The following is a 20642-nucleotide window of genomic DNA, read 5'->3' on the forward strand; positions in this document are numbered from 1 at the left end:
GATTCCTAAAAACACGCAAAGTGAATAATGTGTAAATAATTTAGAGGTGATTCAGCAGAAGGAGTGCTTTAGTTAAGTTTTTGTTGTTGTCTTTACTGATCTATCTTGTAATTGTTGTTGTATCAAATGTTCAAAATAAACAGTTTTCATTCATTCATTCATTCATTCATTTTCATTCATTCATTCATTCATTCATTCATAAGGCACGTAAAGATTACACTGGGAAACAAATCGTAATCTAGATAACTAGATCAATCTAACTGCGCAGATTAAACAGCTAACAGATACAGAAAAACACCGCTGTGCTCCGGAACAGGAAGTGATACAATACCGCAGTGAGAGCCAACCACCAGTGATGCACCGATCGATGTACGTTCCAACCCTCACCTATGGTTATGAGATTTGGCTCCTGACCGAAAGAACAAGATTGCGAGTACAAGTGGCCGAGATGAGTTTCCTCCGCAGGCTGGCTGGGCGCTCCCTTAGAGATAGGGTGAGGAGCTTGGTCACTCAGGAGGAGCTCGGAGTCGAGCCGCTGCTCCTCCATGTCAAAAGGAGCCAGCTGAGGTGGCTCGGGCATCTTTTTCGGATGCCCCCTGGACGCCTCGCTGGAGAGGTGTTCCGGGCACGTCCCATTGGGAGGAGGCCCTGGGGAAGACACAGGACATGTTGGAGGGACTATGTCTCGCAGCTGGCTTGGGAACGCCTGGGGGAGGTGTTTGCTGCTGCTAAAATACTTCCTACAGAAACTTCTTTTAGGCTTTACAATTGATTTCCTTCATATTTTAGATAAACCATTCAAAAATGACAAAATATATTTTGCCTGCATGCCAAAATCAGCCTGCATTAATTTTATTCTTATTTTTATGTTGGTGAATTTCATTTCATAGACTGCTGTACAGCTGGTGCTCAGGACGTGTGCTTTTTAATGATACCATGCTGTTTGCGCCTGTGGGGTTTTCCTGCTGACTGACATCAGTAGTTCTTTCTTTTCTTTTTAATATTTATTTCATTCATTTAAAAGAAAAACAGAAAAGCAAAAAACAAAAGCACCACAATACCAGAATGAAAAGGAGCAGAAAGAAGAACAAGTCTTATGATTTCTGCCCCTTTTAACAATACAATCTTTCAATATACAGCATCATAGTCAACATTATTTAACAGATTGCATTTCTTTAACTTGTCACATACCACTGACCCATTTCATAATTATGACCATTAATTAATAGATTACATCACTGACAGGTTATATTTAAACTTAAGACACTCCAAACATTATTAGCAGTTTACTTTTTTTTTTTTTTTTTTACTTTCTTGCAGCCCACTGACTTACTTCATAGTTTCATACTTACTTAATACATCTAATTTAATATGTTTTTTAAATAATTTAAGTGACCTTAATTCTTTAATTTCTTTATTAAGATTGTTCCATAATTTGACACCATTTACTGCAATACTCCTTTCCTTTACTTTGGTTCTAAATCTTGGTTTTTTAAAGACTTCTATTCCTTTCAATTTATAACTACTTACTCTTTTTTCAAACATATTTTGAATGTTTGTTGGTAAAGTATTTTTATTAACTTGGTACATCGTTTGTAATATTTTCAAATCAACTAAATCATGAAATTTAAGTACCCTATACTTAATAAACAATGGATTAGATGGATCTCTAAAACCACTGTTACTAATCACTTTTAAAGCTCTTTTCTGCAAAATAAATAAAGGTTGTATATAGGTTGTATATGTTGATCCCCAGATTTCTACACAGTAAGTTAAATATGGGACAATCAATGAATTGTACAATGTTAATAAACCATAACTATTTAATGAATATTTTACTTTATGCAAAACAGCAATGGCTTTCGCTATTTTTCCTTTTATGTAATTTATGTGTGACTTCCATGTAAGATCTTCATCAATCATGACTCCTAAAAATTTCATTTCTTTTACCCTTTGTATATCCATTCCATCTATTTGTAATGACACATTATTTTTTTTTCGCTCTATCATTAAACAATATGAAATTTGTCTTATTAATATTTAGTGACAATCTGTTTATATCAAACCAATGTTTAACTTTTTCCAACTCTGTATTTATCACTTGTGCTACTTCCTGTATATCTGATCCAGAGTAAAACAGCGTTGTATCATCAGCAAATAAAATGCTGCCAAGCACATTGGATACATTCACAAAATCATTGATATACAAAATAAACAGTTTGGGTCCAAGTACCGATCCTTGTGGTACTCCATAAATAATGTTACACAATTCTGATTTGGTATTATTTATCTGAACAAACTGTTTTCTATTTTCTAAGTAGCTTTTTACCCACTGATGTGCAACACCTCTTATTCCATATTGTTGTAACTTGTGGAGCAATCTTGAGTGGTCTATAACATCAAAAGCCTTTTTCAGGTCAATAAAAATACTTACAAAATAATCCTTATTTGGTATAGTTGGTGTGATTTAGGAATTTATTATGGGGCAAAAATTTGTAAGCATACATTTTACATATGAATATTAATAAAGTCACTGTTTTATACCACAAATGTTGTTTTGCTAGGTTTTAATGTCTTTAAATGATTTACACATATTTGTGTAAAATTCTAGTATATTTCAGAGCTCATTGCGGGTTAAGGAAAGACCAGAAGAAGACTAGTTTTGGCAAGTTCAGTGATATCTGTCCACTGCTATGGCATTTATAGTGAGTACATATGTTATTATTGTTGTTATTATTGTTAGCACTCGGCAGGTGTCACTGAAAAAAGCTCTACATAGATTCTTTTATTACAGAAAGATTTCCATGTACCCCAGCATACAACAAATATCAAATGGAAATTCATGAAATTAGGTCTCTCTAGTGGCCCTGAAATGCCTCTAAAATGCTCAAAACCTGTGGACTGCCTCTGGACTGGCGGCCTATGGTGGCTGCTGGGCGCCAGCCAATTTTCAGAATTTTTTTTCTTTGCCAATTCTCATCCCTGTATGATCACCAGTAGTGGGCACAGTTCTGCTAACCACTAATTAGCAAAGCTATTTTTTTCATTAGCAGATTAGCTTTTCAGCTAAACCATCAGTGAACCAATTACCTTCAGTTAAATTTAGTTCCACTAACTTTCATCCGCTAACATTGTTTTTGCTGGCATACTGAGTAAATCTTAACGGTCAAAAACATCTGTAACACTTAAAAACCCTACATGTTGGTTCCTGTCATGTGTTTTGCAATAATCAGACCGCTGTGAGAAGCTCAGTCCTCCTCCAGCAGATGGAGGTGAACCGGCTCGTGTGTCATACATCACACTGACAAAGTGAGGAACTTTGACCTCCACATTAGAGATATTATGAGGACTGCTTTCTTCCACCTGCAAAATATAGCAAAGATTTGTCCCATCCATTGTCTCTTCTAGATTGGACTACTGCAATGTTCTATTTTCTGGTTTACCGCAGTCCAGCATTAGGGCTCTCCAACTGGTTCAAAATGCTGCTGCCAGAGTTTTGACATGAAGCAAAAGGTTTGACCACATTACACCCATTTTGGCGTCTCTTCACTGGCTTCTTGTCCAAGTGAGAGGAGATTTTAAGATTTGGCTACTAGCCTATAAAGTTGTTCACAGACTGGCACCTCCCTACCCAGCTGACCTAATTAAACCCTACGTACCAGCCCGGATCTGTGTTCTCAGGGTGCAGGACTACTTGGTGTCCCTGGGGTGAATAAAAACTCTGCGGGTCACTTTCTCTTATCATGCCCCTGTTCTGTGGAATGATGTCCTTGCATCAATAAAAAAATAACACTCCTCTCACAACAGTATAACATTTTAAAGTAACACAATTGCCCCTATTGAGATATCCCATAATCACCTGCACACCAGAGAGTTTCTGCAGTCAAACCACATGAGGACAGTTGCAAATGAAATGTAAGACTGCTGCATGAGGCCCTAAAAACTTGCTGAAACAAATATTCCAAATCATCCGTGTCTGCTGCGTTTAACCTACGTGGAACTTCATAAAAGCAAACCGAATTTCAGGCATTTTATATATATTACTCTTTAGCAAACTGCACAAACAGTGTTGTAAAGGATAATAAGCAAGACGATAAAGAGCAAACGTCACTTTCTCCCAGAACTACATGAACAGGAAGCAATTGTGGCTTACAGCGATTCCTATTGAAAATAACAGAGAAACAACCTGAGCTTCTCGCATGTTTACCCTTACCAAAAAGTAGTATATGCAAGTATGTTTCAAGTATACTTCTAGTTTACTTTTTATATACTTATCAGTACTATTTTTTGGTAAGGGTACATAAAACAAACACAATAACATCTGAAAACCCGGATAATAGATTAACGAGAGTTTTAGGCACAACATACAAAGAGTGTTTTTTCCCCCCTGTCTGCATATATGTAGTAATGGTAAATGCCACACTGGCAGAACCATTTATAAACATTAATACCCATATATGCAATTTATTCTTGCAAGACAGAAGGTATGTAGTGCGTGAGTGAATGTGGTGTGTGTGTGACCCCCATCCGCCCTTCCCGATCAGCCTACAACATCCTACTCAAAGCCAACCGACAACTTCTATCAGGAAGGGCCGACCACCAAAACAACACAAAGACAGGCAAGAATGAAAGACAAATGGTGAAGACAATAACTGTGACGTGAGACACCGAGGAGACGGGACCCCAACCATACAACATACCAGGACAAACAACCACACATGAACAAACGGTGACAGCAACAGTCTGTTGTCTAATTAGTGAGCATCCATACCCTAATCTAGAACACTGTAGTGTTAATCCCCTTAAGAGCACCCAAAAACCGAATTATGGTGATGGCCACAAACAGGCAACCATCCACACACAGAGACCCAGATCACAACTAAATATCAGATCACTACTGTGACTGGTGTGTTGGGCCAAGACAAGAGTACAGAACCTTACCATATCACATGGACCACTCCGGCACGTCAGAAGCCACGCGGGCGGCCACGAGCACCAACAGACGTGGGTCCAGGACGCAGGGCCCCGGGGGGACCAGGAGAAAAGGGGCAGCGGAAGGGCACGGGGGCCAGGAAAGGCAGCCCCCAAAGCCACTGGGCAGCACAACAAACCAACAGGGGAGCGGCCCAACAGCACCGGAACGCACCCTCGACCCCCCCACAGAGGCACAAGGAGCCGCCCCAAACCCAAGGGAAGCAAACAGGGTGCCAGCATAGGCCCACCAATAGGAGGAGCCCCAGAACCACGCCACCAGGGCCATGGCCCCCGAGGGCGGGAGCGAGCGGCAGCAAGGACTGGGAGCAAAGGAGCCACCGCAACCAAATTCAAAGCACAAGGTAGGAACCACCGAGCCACACGAGGGCGGGGCCCAGCCCCCAGACAAGAGGCGAGGCCCAACCGCCAGAGCGAGAGCTGGGCCCATCCCGCCGAGACCACGGCCCCCATCCTTCCCACTGTAGCCAAGTGCTTGCTCACAGGGGGTCGTTTTGACCGTTGGGGTTTTACATCATTATTGTATGGCCTTGCCTTACAATATAAAGCGCCTTGGGGCAACTGTTTGTTGTGATTTGGCGCTATATAAAAAAAAAAATTGATTGATTGATTGATCCTCCCAGCAGCCGCCAGCCCCCCAGTGCCAAGACCCGCTCCCCATCACCACCATCCACCCCCACAATGGGCCACGGGACCCCGGGCCCCACAGGCCCAGAGCAGGGCCAGTGGACCACGGCAGAACCGGCAAGGCAGAGCCCCAGACATCCACAGGCACCCGGGGATATACCAACCCTGCTATAGTTGTTATATTCATCTCCCTTGCTGTGTACGACCGCCCCCCCCCGGCAGGTGGCAGACTGCCGTGGGTGGCCACGGCACACCACTGTGCCACAGCCTGCCCTGCAAACCCACCACCGCCTAGTGACCCTGACTCTAAATCGGTGCAGGTGTTTACTAAACATGTAGAAGTGAGGTGTGTGCATTAAAATTGCAAGGCAGGAGTGGCGGATGGAGATCACAGTGGAAGGCTGCAGCGCACAGCTGCGCCACAGACTGCCCTGCAAACCCATCCCCAACACCCTACTGCAAATCATGTGAACCCTACATTGTGTGTGCAGGTGCTAACCCGGTGAAGTGCATTAAAAGGGTGTGACACATGAGGCCCAACCCCAAGCAGGATGCGGAAGGGGAGGCGCAGCAAGGGGAGGAGGCCACCCACACCAGTCCCAACAGGCCCCCAGCCCAACCCAAGATCCGGCGGAGGTGCCAGGGAAACCACGGGACTGGGCGAGGTGGGGAGCCCCGGAGGAGCACCGGAGGCCAGGGAGGAGCAAACCAACAGGGGGGACGGGGGCAGGGAGCCACAGATGGACGGGCCACCCCGCCCGGAGGCACCAAACCAGGGAAGGTGCAGGATGAGACCCCGGAGCGGCAGGGGCAGCCGAGGAGCCAGGGGAGACAGGCGGGCCCCACAGACCCGGAGGGAGAGGCCGGGGCACGTGGGGCCATGCACACCCGAGCCCCGGGGAGAGGCACCACCCCCCATTCAGGCACCGGACCCCAACCCACCAACGGTAGAGTAGACAGACCCAACTGAAAAGGAACGATGAAGCCCCGCGGTGCGGCACCCGGGCCCCCACTGGCCACGCCCCGCAATAGAGGAGCCAAAGGGTGCGCGGGCCAGTACCCGACCCAACCCCCCCAGAAGCTCGTGGCGCCAACCGGCAGCACCGGGAAGCAAACCCCCCCCCCCCCAGACCCCCCAAGCGCCAACCCCAAATCCCCCAGCAAGTCCAGGACCCAACACCTGGACACCAAACCATCCACACACAGCCAGGCCACACAGCCCCGCCGCACCCAAGGGGCCAACCACTCTAAAAGACACAATCTCTCTCCTCCACCAATTCAATCATATTCAAGAAAAGAAGAGGAAAAAAAAAACAAAACCACACAGTATCAGTCTGACAAGAGGTACCCCAAAGAACTGCAACCTGGATTAGCGGCACAAGAGAGAGAAAAGTCAGTAGGTCAACAATAATAGGAACAAATCATAATCTAATATAATACAGTACAGGTGAAAAAAGTGGCATTCCCTAACAGGCAAAAAGAAAAAAGAATTTTATTTTTTTATATTAGCCCTCCAAATTCAAATTTAATGAATTGAGATAAACAACAATTTTTCATTGACCAAAAACACTGGACAGGTGAGCAGAGTCAAAGGGCATGATAATAGGTATCAATGGTGTTTAGTTCACACTGTGAGCAAACATCAGTCTGAGAAGCCCATTTTATACATCTTATATTGTGTGATGTGTGTTCGATGAAGAACTTTGTATTGGATGAGTTGTAAGTTGGTATTTTTTGTCATTGAAAATGTGTTTTTACAGAGTGGTCAGGGTCAGAGGTCAGGAGGAAGTCCACCACCCATTTTAAACGGGGTAAATGTAAGACAGTGTCTATGCCTGATATTAACTTATATACCTTAGACAAGGTTTTCTTTATTGGGAGGAGGTTCTTGATGTGTGTCACTAATGTGGGTGGTTCTGGTGGACACTGATGCCTCTGAATTTTTGACATCACTGCATACTTTACTTGATGGTAATGAATAAAATTTCCTCCTATAATTTCAAACCTCTGCATCAGGTTCTTAAATGGTATAAACCTTTTATTTTGAAAGAGGTGATGAAGGTGTGTGATTCCTTTCTGTTCCCATGTGCTGACATGAAGAGTTGCTTTATTGATCTTAAAGTCTGGGTTGTGCCAAATAGGAGCATCTGTACAGATTTCCATTAGTGAGTCTGTAATTTCTAAGTTTTACCATCAGGCAGTCAGAGTGGAAGAAATCAACGGATTTTTAAAACATTTATGGTGTTTAATGGAAGCAGTAATGAAGGGTAAATATGAGAGTTTGATGTTACATTCTAACTGTTCTAATTCAATCCAGGAGCCGTGAACTGGATCGGGATGAATCCATTTAATCAAGTATTGTATCTGGTTAGTCAGATAATTCAATTCAATTTTATTTATAGATAATAATGGAGTAAATTTAGTGCTTCCAGAGCACTTTGAGATTTATTTTTCTGAAGAGTAGCGAGACTAATTTGAGCTTTTTTATTTTTCCAGTAAACTTTGAAATGGCCGAATCTAAAGTCTGAAACCATTTGACTGTGGGCTTGAATGGAATCATTGAAAAAAGGTAGTTCATTTGTGGTAATACTTTCATTTTGATAGTTGCTATTCGTCCTAATAAGGAGATGGGGAGGTTGTTCCATCATTTCAAATCATTACAGATTTTGTCAGTGAGTGGGGCAAAGTTCAAATGGGCCAGCTCTCCTAATTTAGAAGAGATGTTTATACCTAGGTACTTAATATTTCCAGTGGGAAAGGTATAGTGTGGATGTTGGGGTGAAGGGTTCCATGAATCCTTGGTTAAAGGAAGTATCATTGATTTTGACCAGTTCATAGAGTAATCTGATAGTTGTGAGAAAGTAGTGATCAGTTTAAATACTTCTTGTAGTGATTTTGAGGGTTCTTGGAGATATGATATCATAAGCATATAAATTGATTTTGTGGTCAGACATTGAAGACTTGATACCCTTGATGTTGACGTTCTGACGTATTGCAGCCGCAAGTGGTTCTATAAATATTGCAAATAGTGCTGAGTGGGCAGCCTTGTCTAGTCCCTCTTTGCAAAGTGAAACTTTGAGAGGTAATCTCATTAGTTGTGACTGTGGCCTTTGGTGAGTTATATAGAGTTGTGATCCAATGAATAAATGATTCTCCAAAGCCAAATTTAAGAAGTACTCTAATAAGAAAACTCCAACTGACTCTATCGAAGGCTTTTTCTGCATCCAATGACACCACTATTGCCTTTGTATTTCTACACTGTGATTTGTCAATGACATTGAGAAGTGTTCTGACATTATTGGTAGAATGTCGACCCTTAATAACCCAGTTTGGTCCTTATGTATTATCGATGGCAATATTTTTTCTAAGCGAGATGCCAGTGCCTTAGCATTGATTTTTACATCTGTTTTTTAATGATAGCGGATGGTAATTAGAGGTCAGAGTAGGGTCTTTTTCTGGTTTCAGTATAAGTTTTATTGCTGCAGTATTCATATGAATGGGAATCTGACCTTTAGTCCAAATTTCTGAAAACGTCCTAAAGAATAGTGGAGCCAGTATCTCCCAAAAATGTTTCAGGAATTTGGGAGGAAAGCCATCTGGACCCGGAGCCCTGCCATTAGGCATTTTATTCAAAGCTGCATGTAGTTCTATGATAGTTACAGGGGTGTCTAATGATTCAGTGTTCTCTTTAGAAAGTTGAGGCAGGTTTAGATTATCAAGGAATGACTGGGTATCTACTGCATTAGGTGTATTCTCTGATGAATACAGATTACTATAATAGTTCTTAAATATCTGATTAATTTCCTGTAGTGACTGTGTAGTTTCCAGCTTGATCCTGGATAGATGTTATTCTTGATTTTTCCTTATTGCGTTGTAGTTGATTTGCCAGAAATTTACCTGATTTATTATTATGTTCGAAATTATTATGTCTAAGTCGTTGGATGAGGAACTCTGTTTTTTTTTTCTTTTCGATATAATATTGTAGAGTTGGAACTTTGCCTTATTTAATTCAGACCGAGTTTGATCACTTGCGTCTGCTGCATATTTGTTTGTTAAATGTTTAATTTTTTCTTCAAGGTAATTTTCTAATTTATGTTCCATTTATGTTTTCCCTCTGATTACTGCTTTTCCTGTTTCCCAAAGCAAAGAAGGAGAAACACTTGGAGAGTCATTTTTTTCTATAAAGTCTGTCCACTCTCTTCTTATTTTATTAAATTCACAGTCCTTTAAAAGTGAGGTGTTAAAACGCCATGAGTGAGACGGTTTAATAGTGGATTCTATTTGTACGGAGAGTGACACAGGAGCATGATTGCTGATAGTGATGGAATGAATTTTAGAATTAAGTTTGGGAGTTATAGAATTACTAGAAAGGAACAAGTCAATTCTTGAATGAGACAGGTGTACAGGAGAGAAAAATGTGTATTTCTTTGTCAATGTATTTTTGATCCTCCAACTATCCACCAGACCAAAGTCATCCATATACTCCTTTATAGTTTTGGCAGACTGAGAAATCCTTACAGATGTTGGAGAACTGAAACAATCTAAAGACGGGTTTAAAGCAACGTTAAAGTCCCCGCCAGTGATGACTGTGAATTGGCCATTAAATTAGAAATCTGTGAAAATGTGTATGAAAAAAGGTTGGGTCATGATTGTTGGGAGCATATAAATTAACAATTGTAAATAGTTCACTGGAAATAGTGGCCTGGGTTATTACAACCCCTGGCAAAAATGATGGAATCACCGGCCTCGGAGGATGTTCATTCTGTTGTTTAATTTTGTAGAAAAAAGCAGATCACAGACATGACACAAAACTAAAGTCATTTCAAATGGAAACTTTCTGGCTTTAAGAAACACTATAAGAAATCAGGAAAAAAAATTTGTGGCAGTCAGTAACGGTTACTTTTTTAGACCAAGCAGAGGGGAAAAAAATATGGAATCACTCAGTTCTGAGGAAAATATTATGGAATCATGAAAAACAAAAAAACGCTCCAACACATCACTAGTATTTTGTTGCACCACCTCTGGCTTTTATAACAGCTTGCAGTCTCTGAGGCATGGACTTAATGATGAGTGACAAACAGTACTCTTCATCAATCTGGCTCCAACTTTCTCTGATTGCTGTTGCCAGATCAGCTTTGCAGGTTGGAGCCTTGTCATGGACCATTTTCTTCAACTTCCACCAAAGATTTTCAATTGGATTAAGATCCGGACTATTTGCAGGCCATGACATTGACCCTATGTGTCTTTTTGCAAGGAATGTTTTCACAGTTTTTGCTCTATGGCAAGATGCATTATCATCTTGAAAAATGATTTCATCATCCCCAAACATCCTTTCAATTGATGGGATAAGAAAAGTGTCCAAAATATCAACATAAACTTGTGCATTTATTGATGATGTAATGACAGCCATCTCCCCAGTGCCTTTACCTGACATGCAGCCCCATATCATCAATGACTGTGGAAATTTCCATGTTCTCTTCAGGCAGTCATCTTTATAAATCTCATTGGAACGGCACCAAACAAATTTAATGTTAATGATGGCTTTCGTTTAGCTTTTCTGTATGTAAATCCCATTTCCTTTAGGCAGTTTCTTACAGTTCGGTCACAGACGTTGACTCCAGTTTCCTCCCATTCGTTCCTCAATTGTTTTGTTGTGCATTTTTGATTTTTGAGACATATTGCTTTAAGTTTTCTGTCTTGACGCTTTGATGTCTTCCTTGGTCTACCAGTATGTTTGCCTTTAACAACCTTCCCATGTTGTTTGTATTTGGTCCAGAGTTTAGACACAGCTGACTGTGAAAAACCAACATCTTTTGCAACATTGCGTGATGATTTACCCTCTTTTAAGAGTTTGATTTTCAATTGACATCTCTCGTGTTGGAGCCATGATTCATGTCAGTCCACTTGGTGCAACAGCTCTCCAAGGTGTGATCACTCCTTTTTAGATGCAGACTAACGAGCAGATCTGATTTGATGCAGGTGTTAGTTTTGGTGATGAAAATTTACAGGGTGATTCCATAATTTATTCCTCAGAATTGAGTGATTCCATATTTTTTTTTCCCTCTGCTTGGTCTAAAAAAGTAACCGTTACTGACTGCCACAATTATTTTTCCTGATTTCTTATAGTGTTTCTTAAAGCCAGAAAGTTGCCATTTGAAATGACTTTAGTTTTGTGTCATGTCTGTGATCTGCTTTTTTTCTACAACATTAAACAACTGAATGAACATCCTCCGAGGCCGGTGATTCCATAATTATTGCCAGGGGTTATATATACCGACCTTCAGGATCTGTCACAGTTATTAAGAATCAATGGAACTCTCCTATGAACTAATATACTGACTTCTGTCTGCTGTTATAAGAAGCTGAAAAACACTGACTAAATATTGGGCCAATCAGTAAATTTTCCTCTGCTTTAGATAGATGTGTTTCTTGTAGAAGACAAATATCTGCATTTAATTTTTCCATGTGATCCATGACTTTTACCTTCTTTGCCTGTGAGCGAATGCCACGCACATTCCATGACACCAAATTTAGAGGAAGCATATTAAAGAAAAAATAATTCTGATGCTACATATTGAAAAAGCTCACAGAAAAGACAGACACAAGTACGACACACATTGAACATAGATTACACATGTGCATGATGAGTGAGTGTAACAGGTGTGAATGGGTTAAAGTGTGCGTGTAGTTTAAGAAGAGACTGCGTGCGGTGGGAGCGTGTTTAAATGATCCAGCTTCTTAAGACTGCGGACATCCTCAGAAGAGCCACGGGGTTGTGGATGGGTCCCGATACAGCTGACCATCTATATACAGTTTATCTACTACCAAGTACGCATGTTCATTATTCTGCCTGTGCTGTTTCATGATCGGTAAAGAATCTTTCTGCGGTCGTTGATTTCTTTTGGAAACTGGTCATTTATTCCGAAGTTGGTCCCTCTGAGCTCTCTGGCTTTGCTTTTAATGAGGTCTTTATGTTTGTAGTGTTCCAGTTTGGCGATGATGGGCCGAGGTCTTCTGCTCTTGGGTCCACCAAGTCTATGCACACGATGAAAAGTGATGTTATCGACAGTAGCTGCTGGAAGTTTGAGTTTGGAAACCATGAAGTCTTTTAAGAGGGTTTCTGGATCATCTGAGGCGGGTTTTCTGGTATCCCTGAGAAAATTAAGTTGTCACGCATGCTCCTGAACTGAATATCCAGTATTATTTCATTAGCCTTCTTGTTTTCTTTGGTTAGCGTGTCTGTTGTTTTGGTTAATAACTCCACCGAAGCCTTGAGTGATTTATTTTCAGACTCCAGCCATTCTATTTTTTCATATTCAAAGCTGAGGCTTACCTGAATGTCTTTAATCTCCGCGTGTAACACCATGAGTGAATCCAGCTTTGTGTTTATGGACTGGAGTACACTTACGTCCACCTCCGTTTTCTGGAGATCCTCCGTGTCTGTAGAGGAGTCCTTTTTCTTACGTTTACACGGGTTGTTGTCGTCTTTGTGTACCGGGGAAGCCATGTCCGAGCAGCAGTCTGACCATCTCAATGCAAACTCTCCGAAATTTTGCAAGATTTTGCGGAATTGGAAATCTCAATAGGGTGAATACCAACAACAAATTACAGTTGGTCTATTCACACTCACACACAGTAGATGACAGTGTTCTATGCATTTGACAGGGAGAGGAGGAAGTGATGAGAGATCATTTGAATTCCCCATAATCATGTGTGTTACTGCTCAAACCTTCAGAATTAGCACATTACTTTAGATGTGTGCGATATCATGTTTTCACTTTGTAAAAAATGACAGAGTTGTCGTTAATGTCAATAAACTGTCCGGAATTAGTTGGTTTTAAATGAAACCATGAGTGAAAAGTGCTTTGCATTTAATGTTTTCTGCGCACTGTCTGAGTCGATGCATGCATATCTTAGATCTTGTTCTCATATCTTAGATCTTGTTCTGACTTATGGTATGGAAATAGAAGACTTAACAGTATTCCCTGATAACTCCCTTCTGTCTGATCATTTCTTAATAACATTTACATTTACTCTGATGGACTACCCAGCAGTGGGGAATAAGTTTCATTACACTAGAAGTCTTTCAGAAAGCGCTGTAACTAGGTTTAAGGATATGATTCCTTCTTTATGTTCTCTAATGCCATATACCAACACAGTGCAGAGTAGCTACCTAAACTCTGTAAGGGAGATAGAGTATCTCGTCAATAGTTTTACATCCTCATTGAAGACAACTTTGGATGCTGTAGCTCCTCTGAAAAAGAGAGCTTTAAATCAGAAGTGTCTGACTCCGTGGTATAACTCACAAACTCGTAGCTTAAAGCAGATAACCCGTAAGTTGGAGAGGAAATGGCGTCTCACTAATTTAGAAGATCTTCACTTAGCCTGGAAAAAGAGTCTGTTGCTCTATAAAAAAGCCCTTCGTAAAGCTAGGACATCTTTCTACTCATCACTAATTGAAGAAAATAAGAACAACCCCAGGTTTCTTTTCAGCACTGTAGCCAGGCTGACAAAGAGTCAGAGCTCTATTGAGCTGAGTATTCCATTAACTTTAACTAGTAATGACTTCATGACTTTCTTTGCTAACAAAATTTTAACTATTAGAGAAAAAATTACTCATAACCATCCCAAAGACGTATCGTTATCTTTGGCTGCTTTCAGTGATGCCGGTATTTGGTTAGACTCTTTCTCTCCGATTGTTCTGTCTGAGTTATTTTCATTAGTTACTTCATCCAAACCATCAACATGTTTATTAGACCCCATTCCTACCAGGCTGCTCAAGGAAGCCCTACCATTATTTAATGCTTCGATCTTAAATATGATCAATCTATCTTTGTTAGTTGGCTATGTACCACAGGCTTTTAAGGTGGCAGTAATTAAACCATTACTTAAAAAGCCATCACTTGACCCAGCTATCTTAGCTAATTATAGGCCAATCTCCAACCTTCCTTTTCTCTCAAAAATTCTTGCAAGGGTAGTTGTAAAACAGCTAACTGATCATCTGCAGAGGAATGGTCTATTTGAAGAGTTTCAGTCAGGTTTTAGAATTCATCATAGTACAGAAACAGCATTAGTGAAGGTTACAAATGATCTTCTTATGGCCTCGGACAGTGGACTCATCTCTGTGCTTGTTCTGTTAGATCTCAGTGCTGCTTTTGATACTGTTGACCATAAAATTTTATTACAGAGATTAGAGCATGCCATAGGTATTAAAGGCACTGCGCTGCGGTGGTTTGAATCATATTTGTCTAATAGATTACAATTTGTTCATGTAAATGGGGAATCTTCTTCACAGACTAAAGTTAATTATGGAGTTCCACAAGGTTCTGTGCTAGGACCAATTTTATTCACTTTATACATGCTTCCCTTAGGCAGTATTATTAGACGGTATTGCTTAAATTTTCATTGTTACGCAGATGATACCCAGCTTTATCTATCCATGAAGCCAGAGGACACACACCAATTAGCTAAACTGCAGGATTGTCTTACAGACATAAAGACATGGATGACCTCTAATTTCCTGCTTTTAAACTCAGATAAAACTGAAGTTATTGTACTTGGCCCCACAAATCTTAGAAACATGGTGTCTAACCAGATCCTTACTCTGGATGGCATTACCCTGACCTCTAGTAATACTGTGAGAAATCTTGGAGTCATTTTTGATCAGGATATGTCATTCAAAGTGCATATTAAACAAATATGTAGGACTGCTTTTTTGCATTTACGCAATATCTCTAAAATCAGAAAGGTCTTGTCTCAGAGTGATGCTGAAAAACTAATTCATGCATTTATTTCCTCTAGGCTGGACTATTGTAATTCATTATTATCAGGTTGTCCTAAAAGTTCCCTAAAAAGTCTTCAGTTAATTCAAAATGCTGCAGCTAGAGTACTGACGGGGACTAGAAGGAGAGAGCATATCTCACCCATATTGGCCTCTCTTCATTGGCTTCCTGTTAATTCTAGAATAGAATTTAAAATTCTTCTTCTTACTTATAAGGTTTTGAATAATCAGGTCCCATCTTATCTTAGGGACCTCGTAGTACCATATTACCCCAATAGAGCGCTTCGCTCTCAGACTGCAGGCTTACTTGTAGTTCCTAGGGTTTGTAAGAGTAGAATGGGAGGCAGAGCCTTCAGCTTTCAGGCTCCTCTCCTGTGGAACCAGCTCCCAATTCAGATCAGGGAGACAGACACCCTCTCTACTTTTAAGATTAGGCTTAAAACTTTCCTTTTTGCTAAAGCTTATAGTTAGGGCTGGATCGGGTGACCCTGAACCATCCCTTAGTTATGCTGCTATAGACGTAGACTGCTGGGGGGTTCCCATGATGCACTGTTTCTTTTTCTTTTTGCTCTGTATGCACCACTCTGCATTTAATCATTAGTGATCGATCTCTGCTCCCCTCCACAGCATGTCTTTTTCCTGGTTCTCTCCCTCAGCCCCAACCAGTCCCAGCAGAAGACTGCCCCTCCCTGAGCCTGGTTCTGCTGGAGGTTTCTTCCTGTTAAAAGGGAGTTTTTCCTTCCCACTGTAGCCAAGTGCTTGCTCACAGGGGGTCGTTTTGACCGTTGGGGTTTTACATAATTATTGTATGGCCTTGCCTTACAATATAAAGCGCCTTGGGGCAACTGTTTGTTGTGATTTGGCGCTATATAAAAAAAATTGATTGATTGATTGATTGATGTCCATTCCACAGGGGTCCATCTTAGGCCCCCTGCTTTTCTCCCTTTATATAGCACCCCTTGGGCACATATTGCGGCGCTTTGGGATTACCTTTCACTGCTGTGCTGATGATACTCAGTTATACATGCCAATAACTGCTGGTAATCTCATCCACATAAATTCCTTCCTGTTCAAGATTGCCTTGAACAGTGAGAAGTTGGATGTCTAGAAACTTCCTACTTTTGGATGGCTGAATGGATAGATGGATGAGCCAATATTCCCAAGGCCGTAGAAATTCTTCTGGAGGAAAAACAATGGGCATTTATCCTTGAGAGGCTGATAAGCCTGCCGTGTTTGTGGTTGAGCAGTGAAAAACACTTTTCCAGCTTTACATGAACATACCAAATCCCAATTATGAAAAATTCCCGGCCTCTGAAATCTTCACTTTCACCTGCAAGGCACACATTTGCTCCGAGATGTTATCCAATTTCCGTCTGAGTTCAAGGGTTAACGCAGTCTGAGAATGCATCGCCTTACCCAACTCATTATTCATGATGGACGAGCGAGGGGTCGTGGTTTTGGCGGCAGCTGTCTTGCCAATCTTCTGGTAGGTCAGGGCAGCACATAAGCCAATAAGTACCAGCCCTCCTACTATGAATCCAAATATGAATAAATCCTCGACGTCCTCCACAGAGAAAGGTGCGAGGCATGTGACCCGCCAAGTTTCCCAGGCATCGAGAACATAGCCCACAGGGTAAGTTCCATCCAGGCACGCATGGTCCCCCGGCCCTGATCTTCTTGTAGAAAAAATGGTGTCAATAGCATTCAGAGACCAGCTGATCAATTCCATGATTAATCCAATATAGTTTGAAGAATTCACAGCCTGGTGAAGTAGGGACTTTGAAGGTTGGAGCAGAGATAGAAGAGAGAGGAGGAGATGCGACCACCCTCGCCGGAGTCCCAAGCTGATATTTTTAAACTTTGATAAGACTGAAATCATGGTTCTTGGTCCAGTGAGACATTGGCATCAATTTGACTAGTTAACGCTTAGCCTAGGCTCTTGTGTCATACATCACACTGACAAAGTGAGGAACCTTGGGGTAATTTTTGATCCTACGCTGTCCTTTGGCCTCCACAGTAGAAATATTACGAGGACTGCTTTCTTCCACCTGTGAAATATAGTGAAGATTCATCCCATCCTGTCTATGGCTGATGCTGAGACCCTGATCCATGCATTTATCTTTTCCAGATTGGACTACTGCAATGTTTTATTTTCTGGTTTACTACAGTCCAGCAATAGGGGTCTCCAATTGGTTCAAAATGCTGCTGCCAGAATTTTGACACAAAGCAGAAAGTTTGACCACATTACACCCATTTTGGCGTCTCTTCACTGGCTTCCTGTCCCAGTGAGATCAGATTTTAAGGTTCTGCTACTAACCTATAAAATTATTCATGGACTGGCACCTCCCTACCTAGCTGACCTAATTAAACCTTACGTACCGGCCCGGGCTTTGCGTTCTCAGGGTGCAGGACTACTTTGTGTCTCTAAGGTGAATAAGACGTCTGCGGGTCACAGAGCTTTCTGTGCCCCCCTGTTCTGTGGAATGATCTCCCTGCGTCAATAAAACGGTCAGATTCTGTAGAGACTTTCAACTCCAGACTTAAGACGCATTTATTTTCCCTTTCATATGGCTAGCATACTGGTACAGTATAGTTCTACACTTTTTACTCTTTTAATTCATGTTATTAGTAATTGGAGCGGGCTGCAGCCTCAACTTCACCTAAATTCTGGGTCTTTTAGCGAAGTTTAGGGCTAGTGGCCGGTGATCACCTTAGTATTTCTTCTGTTTTTCTTGTTGTTTAATGCTGACAAATTATACTGTATTTGTTGTCTTTCTGGTGCCTGATTCTGTTTTTTTCTCTCTGTTTAAGGTGCAGCTCCATCCAGAGATGGGTGTGGTGTCTGTTTCTGCAACCCTCCTGTCCTGTGCACCAACAACGTTTCTTGTATATTCGTCTGTGAATTGTTCTGTAATTTATGTCTGTATCATGGCCCAAGCAGAGGGTCACCCCTTTGAGTCTGGTCTGCTTGAGGTTTCTTCCTCAGAGGGAGTTTTTCTTACCACTGTTGCTCTGGGGGTTTGTAAAGTTAGACCTTACTTGTGTGAAGCACCTTGAGGCAACTCTGTTGTGATTTGGCGCTGTATAAATGGAAATAGATTAAAATTGAAGATTGAGTTCTAACTCGAAGAAAGAGGTTCCGTCATGCTTTGGCCTCCCTCTGCCAGCTTGCTGTGACTGAGAGCAGATTTGAAGGGTTTTGTTGGCGCCCTCTTGCTGAACCTTTGTACCTTCATGTCCTCTGCATTCTGAATGTGATGAGGTCAGGATGATCAGTGTGCTGACATCAAAACATCTGATTACATTCAATCAAATCTTTTTTCTGTCATGTACTTTTGATGTTCACTGATGTAAAATTTGAATTTGTTTGTACATTTTTGTTTGTTTTGCCTCTGTGATTGCACTTTGACATGTATTATCAATAAATGTGACGAACGCATCTCTCGCCACAGCTGCTGAATCTTCTGTCATCTCCTCGTCAGCCGCCTCCTCCGCCACCGACCTCTCCATCCCCTGGAGGAGTGGCCAACAGTCCTCAGTCCCCAGCCCAAGCTTCAAGAGAACCAATCGCACAGCGACTCAATGACCTCATGACCTCTGGTGCAAGAACCAGAAAACAGTGTCTGCGCAGCCTGAAGAGAGGGGTACACACATGCACCCTTTACCTTTCGGTTGATTCTGATTGGCTGAATCCAGTCGTTACATTGAGTATCATGAAAATCCCTCAGAGGAAATGTGAAAACATGACAACACTGATTGGGAGGAGCTTGACAACCTCAAAAATATATTGTTTATGTGTTGTTAATGATCAGTCCTTGTTGCCCTCTCAAATCAAATTCAAATTTTATTAATTTGTATCACGCCAGCTCATGACTTGGTCACCTCATGGCGCTTCACACAACACAAGAACAACAACATGAATCAAAAGATTAAAAAACCACAATAAAAGAATAAAAACATAAAAGATAAAAAGAATAAAAGAAAACATGCAATCACATAAAATACTAATGATAAAACAGGGTAAAAAGATGAGTCTTTAATATGCACTTAAAAATCTCCAGAGTCCGAGTGCCGTGTCCGTGCAGGGAGATCAGGGCACCATAGGAAAAGCTTCTGTGACCCGCAGACTTTTTATTCACCCTGGGAATCCTCTGTCCTGGACATTATATAAATTGACTACAGTAAATTTGGTACAGTTCTTACACTAGTTAGTGTGTTAGTGACCGTCATAAAGACATGCAGATCAGAAAAAGCTGCTTTTTCAAAATGGATCACATTTGATGAAACTCAAACAAAATGGGCGAAAAAGTCATGATGACTTTCAACTGGTTTCCCACAGCATCATTTAAGACTGAAATTCCCCTGAATGCTCTGTCATAACTTCAAAACTCATCAGGTGCTTGATTGAGAAGTGTGCTGCCTGAACACGCCGTTCCCCACCGACACAAACATTACAGTGATGCCAGTCTTCTGGGCCGATGAGAGGCCGTAGTGAATATGAAGTACTGCATTATTCTGTCGTCATCCCAAACACCTGAGGGTGAAAGATAAATGTTAGATGTGATCCTGTTTGTCGGGAGCTGCTGCTTGTACATGCAGGAGCCAGTGAAAGACGCCTTTACAGATTTCACCGAGAAGTGGCGGCATTGTGAAAGTAACGGTGTCAAATTTAAACTACAAAACAAATCATGGATGGAAACATTATTCTGTAGCTGAAAGACTATTTAAAATGCAACGGTTCATCAGGAATAACTTCAAGTTGGCCTTTTGGAGGAGAAGAAATAAATGGTGACTTTTTAATTCTTATTATTATTATTATTATACATTTTTTACATGTATGGCTACTTAATTAGGCAAATATGTTGTCAATTCTAAGGTTGAACTGCTTCATGTATTTTTGTTTAGTTTGTTTGGGTTCTCTTCTTATATTTCATATATAATTTTGTTCAATGTGATAGTACTTTAACTGTTCAATCAATCAATCAATCAATTTTTTTTTTATATAGCGCCAAATCACAACAAACAGTTGCCCCAAGGCGCTTTATATTGTAAGGCAAGGCCATACAATAATGATGTAAAACCCCAACGGTCAAAACGACCCCCTGTGAGCAAGCACTTGGCTACAGTGGGAAGGAAAAACTCCCTTTTAACAGGAAGAAACCTCCAGCAGAACCAGGCTCAGGGAGGGGCAGTCTTCTGCTGGGACTGGTTGGGGCTGAGGGAGAGAACCAGGAAAAAGACA

The 20642-nt window shown here is 41.3% G+C and overlaps 1 protein-coding gene across 1 annotated transcript in view; it reads left to right on the forward strand.

Annotated features, from left to right (window-relative positions):
- The window catches only part of fnbp1a (formin binding protein 1a), a 350992-nt gene that overhangs the window by 139383 nt on the left and 190967 nt on the right, over positions 1-20642 (forward strand). The window contains exon 11 of the mRNA XM_034171436.1: positions 18853-19044. Within this exon, the coding sequence (XP_034027327.1) occupies positions 18853-19044 (192 nt within the window). The remainder of the gene's footprint in view (positions 1-18852; positions 19045-20642) is intronic.

Source organism: Thalassophryne amazonica, chromosome 5 (genome assembly GCF_902500255.1).
Source record: "Thalassophryne amazonica chromosome 5, fThaAma1.1, whole genome shotgun sequence".
Classification (NCBI taxonomy): domain Eukaryota; kingdom Metazoa; phylum Chordata; class Actinopteri; order Batrachoidiformes; family Batrachoididae; genus Thalassophryne; species Thalassophryne amazonica.